The following is a 23,659-nucleotide window of genomic DNA, read 5'->3' as shown; positions in this document are numbered from 1 at the left end:
GCATGTCCTGAGCTTGTGTAGCAGCCCAAGTGGCATTGGGCATCGTCACGCCACCTGTGATTTATCGCCCTCATTTCTTGCAGGCTGCTGCTACCTTATTGATGTTCCCAGTTCAGATCATCGCTACGTTTGACTCTCGCGTTGTTCAGCTGGATTACCTGGATGGCAGATTGCTCATATCAACTCTCACCCGTTCCTATTTATGTGACACGGAGAGGTAATTATTGCATCGTATTTCCTAATTCGACTGAAAGTTTAATGTGACTTCTCTGGTGAATGTCCCCACTCATATGGATTTTCCCCAACTACTTCTACACTTGTGGTGGTCCTTGCCTGAAGCCTTGTCCGTGAGGTCAATACTGATAGTTCCCAAGAGATGCCCTGAGACCCTCGTGGTGTCCCAGAAGAGCACCCTGTGTCACTGTGCAAGTCTTCTTGCCCAGGGGGCTGAGTAGGCTCCAGTGGTTGGGGGGCAGCCTTTGCTTTGATTTTAGTGGCATGCAGCCTGCTCTACCCTAAGGGCTCTCCATTCAGGAAACCGGATAGGGAGGTTTTGCCACGGCAGATTTTTCCGATTTCATCGAATTTATTGTAATGCATTTTGCCGCAAATATATGTGCGAGTGGGTTTAGCTGAATACATAATGTAGTGGGCGTATGGGTGGGGCTGCGGGGAGGCCGGTCTCCCCCACATATATTTGCACAGCAAAATCTACCCCAAAAAAATGTAGATGAAATCGAATTCAAATCTTTTCGTTAAAATCTTTTAGTTAAAATCACATAGAACCCAGAGAACTGCTGTTTAACACTCACCTGTGACTCCGTCTTCATCTGGTTTTCAGGAACTCCTGCCATTGGTGTAACCAGGGCCAGACTTAAGGCAGGGTGGGTCAACGACCGCCCGGGTTGCCATTAGACCTCCAAGTTGCTGTTAGCCCCCCTCCAGGCCCCCACAGGGGAGTCTTTCAAGGGCTCCCCAGAGCTGGCATAGTGGGTGCAGGCGCGGCAGGCGCCCTATTGTTATTAAATGCACGCGCGACGGTGGGATGCATTTAATAACAATATGGTGCTGATGCAAAAGCAGCAGCACCCCATTTGAGATGCTCACCTCCCTGCTCTGACGCGGGGGCGAGGGTTTTCATTGGAATAGGGCGCTCATGCAGTAGCATGAACGCCCTATTCCATTGATTAACTCCCTGCTCAGGCACCAGAGAGGGAAGTTAAAAAAAGGGGGTGGCCAAAATGTTCTTAAACTACCCAGGGCGCTACTACCACTAAGGCCGACACTGGGTGTAACCGACGTTCACTGTCCCAGCATAAACTGTCCTGTGGCAAGGTGCTTAACTATAAGATATCTTTTTAAATAAAATCTGTGTGAACATTCCTTTACTCCAAGAAATATTGTGCTATCCTGCATTTGTATCTTCTCTGCTCCCCTCTTGAGAGCTGGTGTTGATTGTGCGACCACAGGCACCAGATGGAAACCTAAAAGATTGCCTGTTTGCTTAGGCTTGGAAACTCGCCTTGTTGGAAATAGAGCTGGCATATTCCTCCTAATAAATGGTCAATGAATCCTGTTCAATAAGGTTTTCTTCCAGATGTACACTAACCAGTTCAGGCAGCTCTGTTCTGTTTAAAAAGGCAACCCAAAAAAGGCTATCATTCATCCGGGAGTCCTGCCCGACGTGGGTCGCACACATTTTCTACGAATGTTTTGCCTAAACTTTCTATTTTAAAACATGATTTGTAGTGTCATGATGAACGAGTATTTGCTTTTCTAACGTTTTGCAAAATTGCAGGAAAATAGGCCACAGTATTGTGTATCGGACTATGTTACAACTGAACATAACGTGGGGCCTACAAGTCACTTGTGTGAGATTTGATTGGTTTGTTTCACTCCAGGGAAAAGTTCTGGAAAATTGGTAACAAAGAACGAGATGGAGACTATGGAGCCTGCTTCTTCCCGGCTATGAGGAGTTCGGCCAGCCAGCAGCCTTTAATATACTGTGCACGGCCGGGGTCCAGAATGTGGGAAGTTAATTTTGATGGCGAAGTGCAAAGTACGCATCAGTTCAAACAGCTGCTGTCTTCCCCACCTCTCCCTGTCATTAATTTAAGGTATTTTATGTCAATTCGGATGAAATGCTGAATCACATTAACTTTTAAAACCGTTAAGAAATATGAAAAGGGATTTTCAATTATAAGTAAACATGCCCTTTTTTGCCAGTTGGATTATGTACTCATTAGGCTCTCTTGTACTCTTCGTAAATTAGTGTGCCAAAGAAAGACAAAACAATGTATTCACGCAGAGCATTTTTCTCTGTGGTGAAACCGTGCTTGCTATAAAAGAGGGAGTCAATTAAAAGCTCCTGATGCTTCAATGTTTTCTTGATTACTTACACATGTGCCAAATCAAAAGCTTAAACTGAAGCTTCAAGTATAAGTATTTATGAATTGTTGGGTAAAAGAAATTTTGTTTTTAAAATCTAGATACTTAAACATAAGTGTGTAAATGGCAAAGTAGACGGGGTAGTAACTTCTTTATACACAGTCAGCTCAAACGGCGCAGTGTGAATGGTTTACACGTTCATATGCTCTGCAAAAGCTGCCATCTAGTGACTGGGTTCGCAAATCGCACCTTCTTCACCCCAAAGTGACACCTTCATAATTTCCATTGAAGCCCACAGGGAGTTTAAGAGAAAACGCATCGTAATGGTGTCCACTGGCAGACCAGTTCAGCACTGGGAAACCAGTTGGCTACCTCGAGGGGCATTCACATTAGGAGATCTCATGAAAAGGCCTACGAGAACATTTGATTTCAAAGTTGCATTTCTCGTTCAAGCTCTCAATTTGGAGAGTACTCACAGAAGACAAATCTATTTCTTTGAAAGTATTAGCAATTGAAAAATAAGTGGAACAACTTGATGATATATCTTCTAAGCAAGTTCCACCAATAACAAACTTCGAGAACCATGAAGCACACGAAATTGGGCCCTAGGTTTTGGAACCGTCTTTGCTAAGCTCTGACCGTTTTTTGATACCCTTATAATTGGTGGAAGGTCACAGGATGGTTTAAGCGGTGAAGCCCACACCTCCTTAATGGTATGATAAGGGGGGATTTCCCGGATACCTCGCGATTTTGTTTTCTTGAAAAAGTAGATTTTCCATTCTGTTTGCGTTTAGTTAACAGTGGGGGTTTTATTCAATTCTGGTGTGGGCTCATGGGCCCAATTGTGGTCAGCCGACATGTGTTTCGACCTCATGGGTCTTTATCAAAGCTGATGCAAGTTTAAATGTACACACATATATCCAACAGGTGTTTGTTTGGTGACATTTGCGACAGCGATTTATGTGTGCATGTGCAGAGTGCGAGGTGTGGTGGTGATATTGTATCGATCATGAATCAAGTGAGTGTGTACAATAACATTTTTCAATCAGCAATTGTAATACATTGATTAAAAAACATTTTGGCACGTATAATACGTAATATACAATTCATAAGGTCGATGAGTGGGGGAGGAAAGAAGAGAGAGGAGGAAGAGGGAGAGTACTGTGTTAATTAAGCACATTTGTATGGTTAACATGTATTGTTGTAAGTTGAAGATGTCATCTTAACTATTGGTAGTTGTCTCTGCCCCAGTGGGGTCATCTGTCTGAATTGCGTGGGTCCTGTGTATAACAGCTGGGCTCTTCATGGGCCCTGCGGATAATGGTTGGGCATGTTAGTCTTGTGTGTCCTGAGGGATGTCTTTTTGGGGAAGGAAGGGAGTCAGTTTCGTTAAAAACATGCCCCTGTTCTCTTGGCCCTGTAATCAGTTGTGCGAATGTCGCTGATCCATTGGTTGGCGTGCTATGTGGAGGGTCAGCTTGTGGGCTGATAACTATTTGCAAGTTGCCCTACTGCTGCTCGTTTTGTGTTGGGTACTGGCTGATACAGTGCCCAAATGTGGGTGCCGCGCTGGTATCAAGTGATGGAATGGCGGAAAGGAAGTGGTGTGCTGGCCAGGATGCCATGAGCAGATGGGTGCCCTTAACGTGAATAGTCTGGCCCTGTGCGGTCCCTGTATGCGGGACGTGTTAGTGATTGGGACATGATGCCGATGACCTCCTAAAGGAATCAATAGCATGTGAAGAGAGGTGGCCTGTTGCAGCGTCTGTGCCTCGGTGAGGAGTGCCAGGATTGGCATGACTAGGACGCCACGGGTTGGAGGCATAGTTATCTCTTCTACCGTGTGTACGTGGTGCTTGTGACGGTGAAGGATGCCATGTTTGAAGGCATGGGGTGGATGCCACGGGTCGGATGGCGTGCCTCGTGTCTCTTAATCAATCGGCTGGCTAATTTAGGGAGCCGTGGAGTAAGAGTGGGCAGGCCATGTATGGAGGCGTGATTAAATCCATCGGCTGACTGGGATACGGGAGCTGTGGAGTGTCATCGGGCCGGCTGTCCCACATCTATGCCGGTATTAAACGTTATCCGCGTGTGGAGGTGCTTCGGGACGGGGAGCCTAACTTGGTTCTTAATGCGGGTGCCTCAGCTCGGGTGCCTTAACAGGCTTGCCTGTTTTATGGTCTGGCATTGCGCTGATGCGTCCTCGGTCTGTTGGCTGTGAGGTGACTGCGCTCGATTCCCTGTATATGTTGTTTTGTTCCGGGCGTCCTAGTCATGCCAATCCTGGCACCCCTCACCCAGGCACAGACGCTGCAACAGCCAACAGGCACCTCTCTTCACATGCTATTGATTCCCTTAGGAGGTCACCGGCATCATGTCCCAATCATGTCGTGATGTGGTCTGCCGGGAAGGTTCTGCCTGAAAATACAGGAGGACTGTGTTCAAAACTGACCGACTGGGGTAAGTATCCTCCCTCCACCCCTGTATGATTTCAGTTCCTCTGGAGCCCTCTCCTCACCTTGTGGTACAATTAGGCGTGCTCTCCGTCCTGCCTTCTTTGCAGGGGCGTGTTGTCTTTCATGGGCGAGTGCGGTCCAGTTACTTCACGGACGCCGGCCCGTTTGATATTGTTCAGGTAGGTCTTATTGCTGTTCTTTAGTTTTGTTGCTATCCTGCATGCCTTTCTTTGTTTAAAATGTCTCTTTTTTTCTCCCTTAGGTATGCAGAGCTTCAGCACGACGAACTGGCTTGGTTGAGCCCCGCTGGTAAATGATGGCGCATTAAGAGCGCTATGATGCGGTAAGTAAGCGCTATGCGCAGCGCTGCAAAGTCTTGCCCTTGCTAACCTGTGTTTTCCTTCCTTGTAGGTCGCAGTGTTCTTCAGTGTGAGTGGAATGTCCGGAGCGTTGCCAGCCTAGAGGCAACCAGCCAGGTAAGCCTTTTGAGCAGTTCGTAATTTGTAAATGTCTCTACTGCTTTCTTTAATGTTGCCTCTATCTTCCTCTTTCTGGTTGCTCTGTCCGGGAGGCGTGCAGATTCGGGGAAGCTGTTCTCAGTAGCTGCAAGTGTTTAAAGATGAAGACTGTAGGTAAGATGCTGCTGCTAATGATGTTCCTTTTGTCTTCTTGCAGGTTCTGCTTCTCCGAGGTTCGAGGGAATAGCTGGACATGGTGAGCGTCAGGTTGCAAGCTGCAAAGTAACGCGAAGCATGTTGTCTTGCTCGGGTGTGGTTTAAATAGCTCCAGCAAAATAGTCCAGGTAAAGTAGTCCCTAGGCTTCCACACCCAAAATACTAGACCGCATAGCTTGGTTCCTAGGAACCAAGCTATGTGGATGCCTTCATGTTGGCTGACAACACAATAAAGTAGTTCCCAAGCACATTGTTTTTCATGGTGTATGAGCCTGGCGCCATAGATGCCAGGACTCGCCCCAGGAGGGTTTTTGAAGAGGATACCAGGCTCTAGAGGCCCGAGTCCTGACTCCACCTGGCCAATGGGTTTGCCAGAGGGGGTTTTGCGCGAGGGTCGTGATAAGCCCCTCGCAATCCGGCTCAGGACGTCTCGCGGGTGGTCTGGGTTCGCATGGCCTTGGGGGAAGGGGCGGTCTCACTATACACAGACAACCTGCTCATCTACATGAGTAACCCTAGATTCTCATGCCCAGAAAAAAACGTAATCCTTACCGAATATCAGGAGTTCTGTGGGCTTAAAGTCAATAAGCACAAGACACTTTTCGTCCCACTCCAAGGTGGGGCCGACGCGCTCCCACAGCACTATCCTTACTCGATCTCTATCCAGAGTTTTGTCTACCTTGGCATTCGGGTGTCCCCCAATTCTGATGGTTTTTGCCGGCTTAACCTCCGTCCAGTGGTGAGCAGACTTGAAGCTGATGTCACCAACTGGCAATCCCTCCTGTTAGGCTTGCTGGGGAGGGCCGCCCTCTTCCAAATGCTAAAACAGGAAAAAGGAGGGAACTTTTCTGTAATATCACTATTTGACCACCGTAACCGTTATTTGAAGTACAATTTTTTGTAGTACATTTTTTTGATGTGTCGCATCGGTGTGTCCAAGGAACGGAGACTAAGAGTTCCCCTACTCCGTTTGTAAGAGTGCAAGTGTGTTTCATGCACACACCAAATTACTGCGCCACAATAATAGATTCTAGAGAACTGTTGCTTAAAACATAACAGGTTTTTTAATGGTGGCCCTTTACGATAATGCGTGTTTCGGTATTCTGAGTTCCTTTATCAAATCAGGGCGTATATTGTTGTTTCTGAGGTAATCAAAGCAAACAAACCATATCCGTACATGATGGGATGACATGGCATAGTCAAACATCATATTAACACCATATAATCAAGTAAAAAGAAAAAGCATAAGAAAAACAGAAGGCATTACCGTGTACATTGCAATAATGAAAAACATGTCAGCCGTGATATATCATGTATGACCAGATTGTACAGAAAAAGAAAGAGTTGTTTTGTTTTCGTTACATGATCAACCAAAGTGTAATATAAACAAATGCAAAGTCACAGTATCAAAACAAAACCTGAAATAAATGGATATTAAATGAGAGAGGACCGAAAATAAGGGGGGAGGGGGGGGGGTTGGGGAGGTAGGTTGGGTGTTGAAAAGAAAAATAACCATAGAAGTTAGTTAGGTACAAGTACTGATATACTTAGGTATCAGAGGGCTTGTGCTTAGCCTTCTTCATGGTTCAAAAATGCATAATAGCTGAGACGTGGTAGTACCGGGTTAAATCCCTTCAGGACCATATGGAGATTCAAAAAAGAAGAAAGCGGGGGAAAAAACGGAAAAAGGAAATAATGTGATAAGATTGTTCTAGACTGCCTTGAAGGTGTGCCTGAACTCCTATAATTGCAACCCCATAGTGGTGGTTACCTTCTTGTCCCAAATTAGGCTCTCCTATTTATAGTGTCATTAAGCAATATGTCTGTGGCGTGCTGCCTGTTAAAGGCATGGTCTAGTAAACATTTTTATTGTCCCTACGGGTCGGCCATGTTTTTTTAAGCCCAAGTGGCTCGATTTTAGAAAACTTTCCTATGGACCTTACCCGAGTTTTCGTCCATTAAACGCACGCGAAAACAAGCACCAGGGAGCTGCCATTTTCTGATAATCCTATCTTTTCCCCCATCGCCCTGGCTGACCTGCTTTTGCGGCACTAAATCCATTCCCCCGCCCCTGAGCCTGTCATCAGCAGACTCGTACCGCCCATTTCCCAACGCCAAAGCACGTCTCGTGTAAACATTCGCTGCGCTTCAGCTAATGACGTGTCGCCATGGAAATGGCAGGACGCCTCTTTGCTCAATAAGTATAAACAGACTGTTTCACAAGACACAGCAGCAGATTTTCGATTCCATTCCTCTCTCTGTGTTGCTTTGAGTATTCTGTGACTTGTTTCAGTGCTCTGGTCAGCTACCTTCGCTGCTTGTAGCCCGTGGGAACACCTGTACCATCTCTGTAAATTATTTTACTCTGTTTACCACACAATGGCTACAATAATGCCCTACATGTACGAGCCCGAGTATACCGAGGAGGAACTACTGGAAAGGGAAGCACGCGAAAACGATGGGGATTCGGACGGCAGTTGGCAGGACGAATCAACAGATGAAGAGCCTGGGCCTAGTCGAATGGACGGCGTCTCCACCTGGTGCACATGCAATCGGTGCGAGCTAATGCCAACCGAGGACGAGAACTGCTGCTGCCGAAAAAACCCGGGATGCCTGGCCTACATTTCGGAAGGCGAGCCACGACCGCAATGCATCACTGAGCTGCCAGACTTCAGGGCAGCCTGCCTCACACGGGCCGTGTTGAGAATAATGATGGTGCTTATGCACGAACTTCGCGCAACTGTTCGTCCTCGTAATCCGAGTAACGAGTAAGTATACTCTGCTGTCATGCCACTCCTATTTCATGATCTTCTACTGTATCCAAAATTACATCTACATATCATTGTAACGCATGTAAGTCGTTCAATAGAGTGCATTGTCTAGATAGCATTTGTCCGTGCAGAATGCCATTAGTTACAAGAATTGTCATTGACAACAAACGTTTATTAAACTTATCTTGGTCATTTAAAAACAGTTTGTTTCGTCCCTTTTCACAGGTGGTACAGGCTGGTGGCCTATCGTTCCTTTACATGGTGGCTCCACGGGAGGCTTGGACACCGCGTTCGAAGAGTGATACCCACCTGTGCCGTTCGTGCCATTAGAGAAACGTTCCCGAGTGACAGCGGTCAGTACAGGGGATTTTCTCTCGCTGTGCTGCAACTTGGCCTGTATAATCTTTAAAGTCTTGTATTTTTGTGTCATGAAAATAAGATACAAAATAAAACACCACATATATTTTAACAACGTTTGTTTCGATTTTTTAAATGAATCAAGTGTGTCTCCATTCAAGGATGGACGTCAGACATCTGTGCTCCGAATGGGTGAAGGTCTGGTCGCTGTGAAGCAGGGTGGTCACTATCTATCTAAGCTAACATAACATATTCTCGATAATGCATGCACTAAATAACACTTGTTCAAAGTTTTTCAGTAGGTTATGTCTCTATAAAAGTCACACATATATCTATACTAACAATTACCATTGGATTATACAGGCCTTAGGGTCTTGACCACTATAATACACCGGTTGAAGTGTGGGTCTGTGCTCACAAGAATCTCCGGTATGTGGCATTTGTTATTGATAAGCAACGATATACTATCATTGATATAAAGGCGATATACTATATATTGATATAAAGGCGGTTCGCGCCGGTGGATGCGCACTGGCATGGGGGGCTGTCAGGGGCGCGAAAGGCCAAGGTGCCAAACTACATATACACTTCAAAAGGTGTCCCACGCCAAGGGGCCATTGTTCACATGGTCTCCTCAGACTTCTTGTCTCCAGGCAGGCCTCCCCTGGGGCAGGCCGCCCCCCTGCAATCCACATAAGTGTGTCTCCATTCAGCAGTCTTCCTGTGCCTTATCTGCACGCCCCAGGCCCATCCATCCAACCCCCCTGTATCAAAGGCGGTTTGCGCCGGTGGATGCGCGCTGGCATGGGGGGCTGTCAGGGGCGCGAAAGGCCAAGGTGCCAAACTACATGCACACTTCAAAAGGTGTCCCACGCCAAGGGGCCATCGGTCACATGGCCTCCTCAGACCCCGTGTCTCCAGCCAGGCCTCCCCTTGAAGCAGGCCGCCCCCCCTAATACCACGACACACATAAGTCATTCATTCACATACACACCCCAGTTTCTAATACTTTAAAAACCACTCGAAATGTATCATGAGAACATCTTTGTGCTTTGCAAGTCAACTCCTGAACGTGCTACCTGGGAACCACTGAGATCTATGCTAATCTGCTCGTCGTCGTGCTATCCGTGAACTTCTGTGACCGCTTTGAGCATACCCATCAGTGCGCTACCTGTGGCCATCCACCTTTTCTCCCGCAACATACTGCTCTGCTTGCTGAATCCAACTGTTTGTTGGTCAAGGTAAGGCCATGTATCCTGGTCATATTTCGCAGATTTTTAAATTTCTATCTATTTGCGAGTAGAGTACCCAATAGTGCTATGTTCATTGGTCTCATTGCTATTGACTTGAATTTCCATTGCTATGCTAACAATAGATCTATTTATTTTCATCTGTGTCAATTGTCATCGTATTGCATCCTTCGGGGGTCCAGTCTATGATGTAAGCATGTTTCCTTCTCGTGCAATACAGAACATCCAAGGGATGAGTCACATGTTCAGTTTTTAGTCACATCATTTATACATTTCTGCAACTTATGCAAATACTAAGCCGCACATAATGAACTGGTATAGTTCCTGCGACCAAAACAAACCTTGCATTGATCATTGTATGATTCATTTACTTTTGTATCAAATCTTTATTCTTGAAGATTGTATAATAATGTCGATATTTACTTTTCAGATTTATCAACAATGCCTGCCTGTTCGATTAGCGGTTGCCCTTCGAAGACCCATGCGAAATCTGAAGGCACTTCAATGCATGTTTTCCCGAAAACTGTTGATCGAATAAGAGAATGGGTCAGACATTGCAGATATCCACTGGATGAGCTGGAAAGTAGAGTCCAACAAGTCTTACAGGACAAGAGGGGTGATCGATACCGCATCTGCAGCCGGCACTTTTCCTTGGACATGTACACAACATCTTGGGTAACAAAGAAGAATAAACGGCGAACGACACGGAAATTGCTCAAACGCTATTCCCACCCTATTCGTCCACATTCCGCCACCGGTGAGTCAAGTGTCCGGATTTAGCTTTAGGCCTTGCGGTAGTGTGTAGGTATCCGAACGGATTAATTGATATTGTAGGTGTTCTATCCCTTGTAATAATTTCGATATTGATATGATTGTATAGTTGTTTGAATAATGACATTTACCAATATATTCTTTTTCGATTTCATAACCCACAAACGCAATGTATATATATGGGAACAGGGAACTGTGCTGTATTGAGCATTTTACAAGTATTCTGTCGCCTTACATGGCTATTTTTAATATTGGCATTTCATTATCAATCATTAATTTACCTTTACAACTTCTTGACTATCCCTTGAATCTGAAGCAAGAACATTCTACATCCTTGACATGGTCGCAGTTATCAACCACTTCTAGCGCGTATCAGGTAATCTTACTAGGCTAATCCGCTACAGACCTGTTTTATGCATGTCAAGTAATATTTTTATTTTATCGTGTAATCATTTTACCGAATGTTTGGTTAGTGCTTTCCAATTGATGTACACCTTAGTTATCGTCCACTGGTGTTTGTTTTCGGTTATAATTAGTGTTATCCATACTAATGCAAGTACTGTCTTTCAGGGAGATGCTGAAGCGTCCGCCACATGTACAACATTTCTAGATGTTCATCAACAGCAGGAGGTATGGATACTGACAGCTCCATCGAGCGTCATCATCAGAACTGGAATTCTTGTCGTTTGATTGTTCTACACAATGTTTCATTCGTGGTTAGCCGTTGATATGTACCTGTGCTGTCGACCCCAGGTGTGTGTTATGTTTTCACTATTGTAATCCTCACTAATGCAAGTACTATGTTTCAGGCAGTTGATGGAGCGTCAACCTCGGCACTTGATGCAGAGCCTGATATTCAAGTAATTCCAGGGGAAGTGCAAGCGGGACCATGCGTATACGAATCGGCGCAACAGCTTTCGGAAGTGCGCACTACATTTGCAACATCCATAGATATTCTTCAGCAGCACGAGGTATGGATAATGACAGCTCCATCATGCGTGATCATATAACGTGATTCCATTTGCTATACTTTCTTCCCTGTTAACGCAAGTGCTGTGTTTCAGGAAGACGACGAAGCTTCCACTACAATCACAACATCCAATTTAGATGATGCAGATGTAAATAAATTGGAGAAATAAGTCGATGAAATGTGATCGTATTTAGATTTTCCTTGATTCTTTTGGGCAATGCATCATTTGCGGTTATCTCTTTATATGTAGCTGTGCGTTCAACTCGAAGTGTATGTTATGTTTCCAATATTGAAAACCATACTAATCCAAGTACTGTGTTTCAGGGAGACGACGGAGCTTCCACCACAATCACAACTTCTCATTTAGATGATGCAGATGTAAAGGAATCGTTGAAATAAGTCAATGAAATGTGATCATATTTGGATTTTCCTTGATTCTTTTGGACAATGCATCATTTTTGGTTATCTCTTTATATGTACCTGTGCAGTCGACCCCAAGTGTGTGTTGTGTTTCCAATATTGAAAAGCATACTAATGCAAGTACTGTGTTTCAGGGAGATGCGGATGCCTCCTCTCCAATACAACCATTCATGGCAGTCCATGCAGAGCCAGAGGTATGGATACTGACAGTTCCATCGAAATAGATCATCACTGGTTGAATACTTGTCGTTTGATTGTTGCACACAATGTTTAAATCGTGTTTGGCTATTGAGATGTACCTGTGTGGTCGTCCTCACGTGTGTTTTATGCTAACAATATTTTGATACATAGTAATGAAAGTACTATGTTTCAGGGAGACGATGGAGCCTCATTCCGTGCTGTCTATGCGGATACAGAAAATATAGTTGTTGCAGCGCAAGAGGAAGGGAGGACATGCGGAAACGAATGGGAGCTACAGCGTGCAGATGTTGAAGGTCGAGTCAAAAAAGTTGCAAAGAAAAAAAACAAAAAAAGGTTAGTTACAAACAGTTCATAACTTTAAAAAAATGTTTGTGCTGGAGACTATTTTATGTTATTTTCCAGTCAATTCTACTACACTCCATCTTGTGTTTAAACTGAACATCCCTTTTCCAATCTCTCCTCCAGTTACCCGTGGGTGTCAGAACTATACACACACACAGACAGTGAAGCGAATGAGAGATGTGGCTTGCCAGACCGTGTACACTATGGAGGAACTATTAATTGAGGCGAGGCGTGTTCAGGCTCGAGATGCTCATGTCCAATGGCCAGAACATGAATTAACTGTGTTTGGAGACTACAGCAAAGTTGCATTGGACCATAGCTACAGTGCGACCGCACCACCACAAGAAGATGTTATTGAATGTATTGAAGATAGCTCTGAAGTAGTTGCAGATCAATTTACACAATCTACACCCGCCAAAAATTTGCCACCAAAAAACCTGTCGACATTGTTGTGTTCTCCCATCAATGTTGAAGTAATAGATGTCGAAATGACAGAGAACGAACCAGCCGCAGCATCCATAGACTCATCAGAACTTGATATCAGCGATATTACTTTCCAATGTGTTGAAATCTCCACAATGTCACAGGCCGAAACAACGTTGACGCAGGATGACAGTCTAATGAAAGAGAGCAAATACATTGTATTCGACAGTTGTTTGATGGAAATTATAAGTATGCTGAAATGTGTGCATTCCATTAGAGGGAAAGTATTTGGGAAGCCATTGATTAATGTGACTCGTCAAATAAAAGGCAGTAACGTCAAAATAAATGCCGCCTGTAGATTAAATCATAGGTTCTCATGGTCTGCACAACCGATGCTGGGGAAACTGCCAGCAGGCAATCTACTGTGTGCAGCTGCATCACTTTTTAGTGGCTCCAGTTTTAGAAAGTTAGAGGCTTTCTTTCAGTTTGTGGGACTCCATTTCATTTCTAAAGCGCTGTACTACATATACCAACGTGATTATCTGTTTCCGGCCATTAGTGATGCTTGGAAAATTGAACAATTGTCTCTAGCAAGTACATTCGAAGGCAAACGATTCAGGCTAGCCGGCGATGGACAGTGCGACAGCCCTGGATTTTCTGCCAAGTACTGCACCTACCACTTTCAGGACATGGATAGTAAGACAATTGTGAGTTCGGTGGTCGTGCAGGTAACACAATGTACATCGTCAGTGGCCATGGAGAAACTAGGATTTATAAAATCAGTGGAATATCTTCAATCAAGGGGAATGCACATCGACCTCGTAGGCACGGATAGACACGTTTCAATTGCCAAGACAATGAGAGAGCAGTTCCCTCATATTAAACATCAATTTGACGTATGGCATCTTGCTAAATCAATCAATAAGAAAATCTCGGCTGCAGGGAAAAAAAAAGGTTTTGAAAGTATTTTGCAGTGGTCACATTCTATCACCAACCATCTTTGGTGGAGCTCAAAAACTTGTGAGGGGTCAGTGGAAATACTACTTGAAAAATGGCGGTCACTGATGCACCACTGTACCAACGTTCACCGCTGGACAGCAAATGAACATTTCCACCAATGTGAACATGGCCCTTTGTCCCCAGAGGAGGCACGGAAGAAGAAGTGGTTGATTCCATCTTTACGACACACAAAGCCATTGAGAAGATTGTTCAGAGGACTGACAGAATTTTGTAACGCAGGAGATTTGGAGGTGTTCCACAATATGTGCCTAAGTACAGGCCAAAGCGCTTGCATTTTAGCTTTCGGGGCATGAAACATCGCACTCTACTAGCAGTCTTGGCCCATAACAGCAATGTCGGACGTGAACAATCTAGGACTAGGGGTAAAGTAAGGATGCCTCGCTACACTAAGGTGTTTTCAAAACGAAGTAAGCAATGGGTGATCAAACCAGTCTATGATGAAATGCAGTTCGACTTTGTGAAAGGCCTTATTGTTGCTGTGTTAGAGAAGCACAGATATGGAATTTTGGACGTTTCTGTGCAGAGCAGTGATCCATTGCCACCGAACATTGCCCACCCGAAGCACAGCTGATTGTGAAGTACAAATCCCGGTTCAAATAATTGCAATACGATTGTCTTTTTGTAAATAAATGTTATTGTACAGTGTACCTGTAAACCTAACCCGTACCTTCACCATCATGGGTGGCGAACAAGCTGGGTGTCATCTTTGAATTCTCTCTATTCACCTCACATATGTGTATGTATATATTTTTCTCATGTCTCTTGTCTCATCTCATGTAAATGTAAATGCTGCGCACTGTTAACGGAGGGGAGGCTTGCGTATTGCAAATGATAAAACAAACAAACAAACAATAAATCTCACTTGTGGTACTTTATACTTTCCCTGACCTTCCGCAAAAAATTAAATGTCTCAATTTGGGCTGCAAAGCTCGCAGACAACGGGGACAAAATTGGGGCACTTAGAACGCGCCAGCCAAGCAGGCTGTGGCATTTGGGAGAGAAGCCAGTTCGCATTTGCACATTGAGGCGCACTACATAGACGGATTCTAAACTTCAAGTTCTCACAGAGGCCTATACTACGTGATGTTGCAAATAAAGAATGCGAAGGACAGCGCCCAGATGAGGCCCACAAGTCGCACTGGAAGTATAAGGGTCTATTGTTTTTTGACCTTGAGACAGGGACCATGCCGAAAGAACTACATTTGAAGGGAGTGCGCAATAACGTAAGGGACGATAAGGCAGAAAATTCAGAAACTAGACCGAGTTTCATTTTAGTTCAGTATACGAAAAATCGTTGTCAAGAGCACGGTCCGTTTTACAGACTGCATTACGAAGAGACACAATGGAAATTTCAAATATAATGTAAGTAAATCTTTACACGCTTTTATACCGGAATGAAGATTTAATGAATGGATGCATGAATAAATGAATGAATGAAGAGCAAGGAAAAGCAAGTAAAACGTGTTCGTAGTGGGCACATGGGCATGCAGGTCGACTGGTCTCACCGATCTCGGTCCTTGGCCCAGCACTGCCTACCTGCACTACGGGACTGTCTCTGTATCCTTCAGCCCCTTCTCCCGGCATTTACCTTGCACTTGCCACCAGCTGGCCCTAGTATTTAATTTGTTTTCAACTAACCATGTACAGCCCTTCCCCATGCGCAATCAGAAAGACACCTGGCCTAGTAGGATCGTTGTCTGTCTGCCCTTGTTCCCCACCTGCCTCGTCACGCCTAGAAACACTTGAGTATAGGCGCGTTACAAATGCCATATCATATCATTCCTCACGCATGTAGACTAACTGTCGTTTATCATTGTGTGTTTGCCTCGATTTATCCCGTTACTTTTCGCATTGATTTTAGAGACGAACATACTCCATTGAACTATCCTTGCAAGCAAATAGTTTCTGATCGGCCGTAATAAATAAAATGCCACTGCCATCTGTTTGAGACACCGGCGGATGGATTCTTCAGCAGACACCTGCAGCTTCGTGTCAACAACTGGAGCACGATCACCATATTATGGGACGATCGCCAAGGGCCCACATGTCCTTATGCTGTACTAGTGGCTAGAAGCAACATATCAACCTTTAGGCTGGACTAGTGCCTAGTTGATGGAACAGCCTTGCGGTTCACCGTGCTTCCAAAGTGATTCTTTTTACGAAAATGAACACCCTGTGTACCATAAAGGAACAGCGCGTGACTCAAGATGAAACGGAACAGTTATTGCGGATACAGATAAAAGAAAATAAATGGCTTCCGGAGTTCATATGGCAATTGCTGAATATTCTCTAAACATTGAATGTCAAATAAATGTACTTTACCAAATGTACCGTGTTGCTGTTTCATTTTAAAGTACAGTTTCATATTCCGAATTGTGGCGCGCTGTGTTGTGAGTTGATCTGTGTTGGTTTCCGGGTTCTGTGTGGAGTCGCGCAGAAGACGACTGGGCGCGTTTGCCTACGCAGCACAGTAACATCACAGAGAGAGGCGGGGAATATGAATGTTTTGATAATGTCAGGCTCAGGGGCGGGGGAATTGATTTAGTGCCGCAAAAGCAGGTCAGCCAGGGCGATGGGGGAAAAGATAGGATTATCAGAAAATGGCGGCTCCCTGGTGCTTGTTTTCGTGTGCGTTTAATGGACGAAAACTCGGGTAAGGTCCATAGGAAAGTTTTCTAAAATCGAGCCACTTAGGCTTAAAAAAACATGGCCGACCCGTAGGGACAATACATTTTTTACTAGACCATGCCTTTAAGGGTGCGCATAATGTGGAAATGCCAAATGTATTCAGTTCCAGATATTGGGAGTCCAAAGGAAATGTACTCGGCTGAGGGACTCCTTCTACGGCCGAGTTCTGAAGTTTCCCTGTTTTCTGATGGTTCTTTTTGGACAGTTGCGCAGGAAATGATCGGCGGAAGCACAATACATACAGAGGTTACCTTTACATCGATGTTCCCTTTCTGCAGTTGTCAGAGGGCCACGGACTACTCCTATTTGCATAGGTACGGTTTCTGGGATGTTCACAAAAACCGGCTCAGATTTTGTGGCTTAAGGAGGTGGAGACCTCCTCTTGCCTTTTCTCTCAGCCTTTCAGGCATCGATTTGTAAGATCAGATCTAAGAGTTCAGGGAAGGTCACCTGTACCACAGGTACCGTAGCAAGGACATCTGTCATGACGTCTGATAGTCCCTTATAGAAGACAACTGCCTTTTTATCCTCCAGCCAATCGGTTTCAGCAGCCAACTGGTTAAAACTGGCAAAGTATTGCCTTGCTTGAAATGAACAATCTCCAAGTCAGTGGCTTGTGTTTTGTAACGTGTATCGTAGACTTGATTCATTGCTGTGATTAAGGTGTCACAATCATAAAGCACATAACTATTGTTTTCTAGCAGTGGGTTAGCCCAGGTGGCAGCAGTACCTTCAAGATATGACAAGACAAATGCCGCTTTCATGGTAGAGTCAGCAAACGAAGCTGGACGACCCAGGAAATGCAATTTGCATTGATTTATGAATGTCTGATGTGTCTTTGGGTCGCCATTGAACCTTTCTGCTGGGGCTAATGGGAACTGAGTGGACAGTAGTACTGGCACAGGATTTTGTCTAGGTAGAGGGTATGCTGGACATGCTGCGGCAGCTCCAACCTGTCCATCCACCTGCGGCTGAGATTGCATTGAATCCTGTAAGGACTCCATCCGTAGATGCATGGCTTCATGGACAGCAGTCATGTCGTTCCGTAAATCAGAGACAAGCTTCATAAGATTGGTTAGTGTATCAGCTTCGTCCATCTTAGGCTTTTGATTCTGTCAGTACTCACCAAGGAACAGGTAAATGAACCCACTGTTAACTCCGGTGATCTTGCAAACCCAAACAAAAGATTGGGTCTCCTCAATGAGGGTGACCTTCCCCTTGATACACCCCTCTGTTTGTTTACTGAACACAAACAGAGGTGAAGATCCGATGCAAGAGCAAATGTACCACCAGGCACACACCAAGCTGTGGAAGTAAAGATAGGTTGCAGTATCAATTCCATAATATAAGAAAATGAAATCGGTACTAACCTGGTGATGCCTGGGGTTAGCCTGTATTTCGGGTTTGCCTCAGGTGTTAGGACTCAGTTTTCACTCTAAATGGACAAGAGAGTGAAGAAACATGAAATGACTAGAGTGGTAGGACGGATTATATGATCCCTAAAGGTGTGTGCCTTACCTATGTTTACATAGAATGTAGACTTGAGTGATGAAATGGCCAGAAGAATAATTCCAGGGTAAAGCGAAAAGGGAAGGAAGGTAAGTATGGTCAGTAAGGGTCTACTCCCGGGCGGCACGAGGATACACTAACAACGGGATGGTACACAGTGATACAGCAGAGCATCCATAGTCCAGTGTACAACACAGCCCAGAAAGGTCCAGCAGAAAATCAAGATCCAGAAATCCACAGAATGATAGAAACAACTACAACAAGGGATAATCCAGAAAGCAGTCCAAAAACACACCAAGGTTCATTACCGGGTAACCAGGAGAGCAGAGGTACCAAATCGAGATCCAAAACAAATCCTTTAAGTGTAATCAGGGTCACAGAGAGTAATACAAAGACAAGGGACATGGGAGCCACAACACGCCGGTACTTACTTCATTCAGAAGCACCAGCGCCATTAAGCGGTGGTTCTTTAAAGGACCAGAAAAGAGGGCGTGAGGTGTTGATGTTAAGTGCCGTGTCGGGTTAGCATGGTGATGCTGTAGTTACCCGACGCGAGTGTGCAGCAGCTATGATACAACGCTTGCGTGTATAGCAACTGCCTGGGCGCCATGGCAGCTGCCAGCGTTGCAGGAAACAAGTGGCTGACACACGCTGTTTTCACTGTAGAGGCGAATTAAGGCACGGAATCATGACACTGGCCTGATATCTTACTGAATTTTAATCCTACATTCATTTCAAGAGGCCATTGATTATTTAAAACCTCTTTTAACTTTCCAGTTCCTCTGATGGAAAAGGATTTGGTCTCCCTTTCCTCGCCAATATGGGAGGTGATGGAACCGGGGCCATAAGGGAAGGTATTTGTTTCATAAGAGGAAGGTCGATGGCTAGGCTGATCACCTTCTAACTCAATCTGTTTGATCAGAATCTGCCATATACATAGTGGATTCCCAGTTTGTATCACATGATTCCCACCCCTAACACCATATGTGAGGAGTTTGAAATGTGAGGCGGACACATTTTACAGGGTTTTTCAAACAATGCCATTTTATTAAACTCAAATTAGAAATCCCAACACCTATCTTGCCCTACTCTAATAGGGATTTCCTGCCTAAGCAAGCTAAGGAAAAACACTCTAACATTACATTTCTGGCCCTCATGCCTATACAATAACATAAAAAAGAAAATATATGGCAATTTTTAAATTAAACACTGGTGTTTAACACCTTTGAACTGGATGGTCTTAACCTTCGTGAATTCCCCTTCCCCAGGTTTTAAGTCAAAGTCAGGTTCAACACAAAACAGTGAGGAAATCCAAGGTTGAAACAGAATTCCAAGACAGTTCTGGTAAAGTCTATTCGAAGAGATTGGTTCCTCCGACGTATTCCACATCTATGACAGGTAATCACCACAGCTGTGCTGCTGTGGAACATTTTCGGCGTCTGCGTCCTGTGTCGATTACGTCGATACGCTGTCCTTGAGGGCCTCCGTCGAGCCGACGTCACCAGATGTTATAAGTAGGACGCACAACGCCCATAGCCTCAGTTTGTTTTTTCCGCAAATGTTCGCTTCAGAGATCTCGGCGCGCCTCGGTTCTTCTGAGTATTGTTCTATCGGTTCTTTGAACCTTTTCGTTTGTGTAAGATATCATGTCTTCGTCTTCTACCCCGCGGCTAGGTTTCAAGAAGTGTCGGGACTGTGGTTCCAAGATGTCGCTTACGGACCCGCACAACGCCTGCCTCTGGTGCCTCAGTGAGGACCACGCCACGGATGATTGTGACGATTGCCAGTCGTTAACATCAAAGGCCTTGCGGGAGCCCAAGAAGAAGCTTTCTGTCGGTAGGGTTTCCCAGCCCCTGAAAGTCAAAATCTGCTGGGCTTCCGACCGACAATTTGAGAGGCGGCTCTCCGTGTCGTTGGCGTGAGTCCAGGGGGTCTTGTCGGTCCCGAGTGGTTCCCGCCATTCCACTGCCTCTTTGAGGCACTGGCGGAAGCGCCGTCAGCGGTCGCCTTCCCCGTCCTCGTCCAACGACTCTGCCCGCTGCCGGGTTGCTTGTCCCAACAAGCACTCTTCTCCTGCGGAATGGGCTGCATTTCATACAGAGATGATGCAGATTTTTCAGTCGCAGGGCTCCGTTCCATCTGCGCCTTCGAAAGAAGCCTAGGGCCACCGCTCGCACGCCTTCGAGCTCAGGTCATTGGCGCGATCATCGGGCGCCTTTGAGGTCCTGATCGGACAAGGTGGATTGCTCTAGCCATGCCCGCTCCAGGTCCCGGTCCTCGGCACCCTCGAGACCGTCGGAGCCTGTGAGGTCTTCGAAGAAAATGTCGACGCCATCGGTGTCATGTCCGTCGAGGGACTCTCTCGAGGCTCCGCCTCCGAGGAAGTCATCGATGCCATCGGCGCCGAGGCCGTCGAAGGACAGGTTCGGGGCTCCGCCTTCGAGGCCTGTGTCGAAGCCATCGCCGCCACGCTCGACGACGCCGATTCTGTCGACACCCTCGATGCCTTTCGAGGATGCTCTATCAGAGGTACCCTGTGCTCCGGTGGAAACCCTGAGGAAGGCTATGCAGAAGTCGGTGAGACCTGTATTTGAGCCTTTTTCTTTGGGATTTATTCCAGCCCCTGGATTATATCTCTGAGGTGGATGAAGGGGGTGAGGAAGGTTCGGTTCCTGCTGAGGTTCGTGATAACCTGTTATCTGGTCATAGCCAGTTGGAAGACCTGCGTCAGTCTTTGCACGATGCCAGTGGTCTTGATACCTCCCCGGAGGTCGAGTTTGGCAGGCCTGAGCCTGAAACGCATGCTGAATCTTCGTACAGGCGACTCATGTCAAGGGTGACGGAGTACTTGGGGTGGTCTGCGCCACCAGTGGATTTTCTGCAGGATGACCTGACAGATATCCTTGACCAAGGTCCACCCACTGACCCGGTGCTGCCATTTCATATGGCTTTACAGAGAAGGGTGGCGGCAGCTTGGACTGCTCAGGAGAGTCTCCCGGCAGTGAGCAAGTTGGTCCCGAAAAAATACCGTCCAGCCAGTCGCGACCCCTGCTACTTGACGACGCACCCCACTCCGAAAAGTTTGGTGGTGCAGGCGGCTACGGCCCCGGCAAATGTCATGATGCCTACCTCTAAGGAGCCAGGCCGGGCCCAGCAACCCCAGAGGCAGACATCATTTTCCCCAGGGAAGTCTCAGCGGGCCCAAGTCGGGGCCCTTTGGACTCAGTCCTGGCGCCTTAGGCGCCAGGCTCATAGCGGACCCCAGGCTCATAGAAGAGGCTATGTGTTTAAGTGCTTCGGTGCACACTTACCTGATGCAGACCTTGCTGCTTCATCCAGGCCCTCTTGAGGCCTGAATGGGACTACTTAACCTGTAGGACTACTTCACCACCCGGGTGTGGTCGGGGAAGGATACATACCTGATTGGTGGAAGGATACATACCAGGAACTTCTTCCAAGGCTATTTAAACCCCACCCGAACAGCCACACATGCTTCGCGTTGTTCTGCACCTAGCAGCTGGACGCTCACTGTGTCAGCTCCTGCATCCTGACTTCAGCCACGCCTGCCAGCACCCTGGAACACCTGCAAGGGGAGAAAGGAAGAGAATAGGAGAAGAAAAGCCCTTACCTGCTAAATCTGCATCCCGGAGTCATTTCTCCAACGGCCCTGAAAAGGAAGACATCATTTTAAAGGCATTTCGTTTCGATCGCTGCAGCGCTGCCTTTTACTCACCTTTGCAAGGCGCTTCCATCTTCAACAGCGATCTTCCGGATTCAGCTACGCCCTGGCGCCTAGAGGAAAAAAGACAAGAACAAAGGTGAGAGGGAGAAAAGGAATAAGGAAAGCTCAGTTTCCTTTTAAGTCTTACCTGTTGGATTATTCCCACTGCATTTCGGGTCCTGCCGCTTCCTGGCATCTCCGGACCCCGGCCCCTATGGGGAAAAAAGACAAAGACATTGAATGAGCGAATGCAAAGACATTACCTGAGCGCTCATCCAGAACTGTTTCACTTCGGGTCAGCGCCATATCTCCGGCACTCCAAACCCCGGCCCCTAAGGGGAAAAAGACATAAGCATTAGCGCTTGCTGCAATTAGACAACGAACATTATTATTAAGCTTGAACTTTTGAACAGAACTTTTACAGCGCCTTACCTGAACAGTCAAGCTTACCTGAACTCCCATCAATCCTCAATCCAGTGAAGTAACTGGGTTTCAACGCGCCCCTGCATCAGAAGCAGGATGGAGAGCTCATCCTTCCAAACCCTAAGGTGAGGCTTCACAGGGAATCGTGGAGGAGGTATCGTGGAGGGTTGGAAGGGAGTGGGAGGCTTGAGCATTGTTCCACAGTTGGTAATACTCCCTTTTCACGCACAGGAGGGTATCCAACGAGCCAGGGAAGCCAGAATAGAGGGGCCCTTCCTGTCCATCTTCAGAGTTCTGCGCCTTCGACGCCGCGCCTCCGTGGGAACCAGGTGAGCGTTACAGAACGCCAAGACTTACCACAATTTCCCACCTGGGCGCTATGGAGACTTCCGAGACAGATCAGCTGGCCCATCTTTTAGGGGAATTACGGGCAGAAGTGCACTCAGCCCGCCAGGAGACTAATGCTCTCAGAAGGGAACTAATCCTATCCAAGGAAAGAACTGATGATCTGGCCAAAAGGTTATTGCAGGGCCAGGCAGAGCACACTCCTTTACCTGTTTCCGGAGATATTTCTACAACAATGGGTTCGAATAACCCGGTACAAATCAATCTACCTGGACACATGCCTTTGGCCCCGCCGGAACGTTTTGCGGGGGATCCCAAGAAATATGCCGTTTTTATGAACCAATGCCGTTTACACTTTTTATGCAGGCCCGGCGCCTTCCCCAACGACCAGACCAAAGTAGCCTTTGTACTATCTTACCTCAGTGGCTGTGCTGCCGATTGGTCTATTCCATTGGTAAATCAGGATGATCCCATTCTCCGGGATTTCCAGGGCTTCCAGGCCAGCATGGAAAGATTGTTCGCTCGACACTCGCAGGGACAGGCCCTTGACAACGAACTGCTATCCTTACGACAAGGTAATCAGGATCTTTTGTCCTATATCGCCACCTTTAATAGACTAGTTGTGGAAACCGGATGGCCTGAAAATAAAAGGATCACATTGTTTCATCGAGGCCTGCGCGGAGAGCTTAAAGATGTTATAGCTCAGATAGTAGATCCACCCCAGGCCTGCGCAGACTACATAGACTTAGTGGTTCAACTTGATCACAGACTTCAAAATAGAAAAGCAGATCGGCTCAAGTATGAAACCAGAGTACCTATCAAGACCCATGTTAACTCCAAGAGTACTGACGTTTCCGAACCTATGCAAATTGGCAGTGTTAAAGGACCATTAACGCAGAAGGAACGAGAGAGAAGGCGACAAATGCAACT

General features: G+C 46.2%; 1 protein-coding gene across 2 annotated transcripts in view; it reads left to right on the top strand.

Moving 5' to 3' along the window:
* HPS5 (HPS5 biogenesis of lysosomal organelles complex 2 subunit 2) overlaps positions 1–23,659 on the top strand; it is a 1,306,927-nt gene that overhangs the window by 328,599 nt on the left and 954,669 nt on the right. For both annotated transcript variants that reach the window (XM_069623788.1, XM_069623787.1), the window contains exons 6-7: positions 84–217; positions 1,902–2,117. In XM_069623788.1, the coding sequence (XP_069479889.1) occupies positions 84–217; positions 1,902–2,117 (350 nt within the window). The remainder of the gene's footprint in view (positions 1–83; positions 218–1,901; positions 2,118–23,659) is intronic.

This window comes from Ambystoma mexicanum, chromosome 11 (assembly GCF_040938575.1).
Source record: "Ambystoma mexicanum isolate Mex_15411 chromosome 11, UKY_AmexF1_1, whole genome shotgun sequence".
Classification (NCBI taxonomy): Eukaryota; Metazoa; Chordata; class Amphibia; order Caudata; family Ambystomatidae; genus Ambystoma; species Ambystoma mexicanum.
Note: the sequence above shows the minus strand (reverse complement) of the source record. Positions and strands in the feature narration are given on the sequence as shown.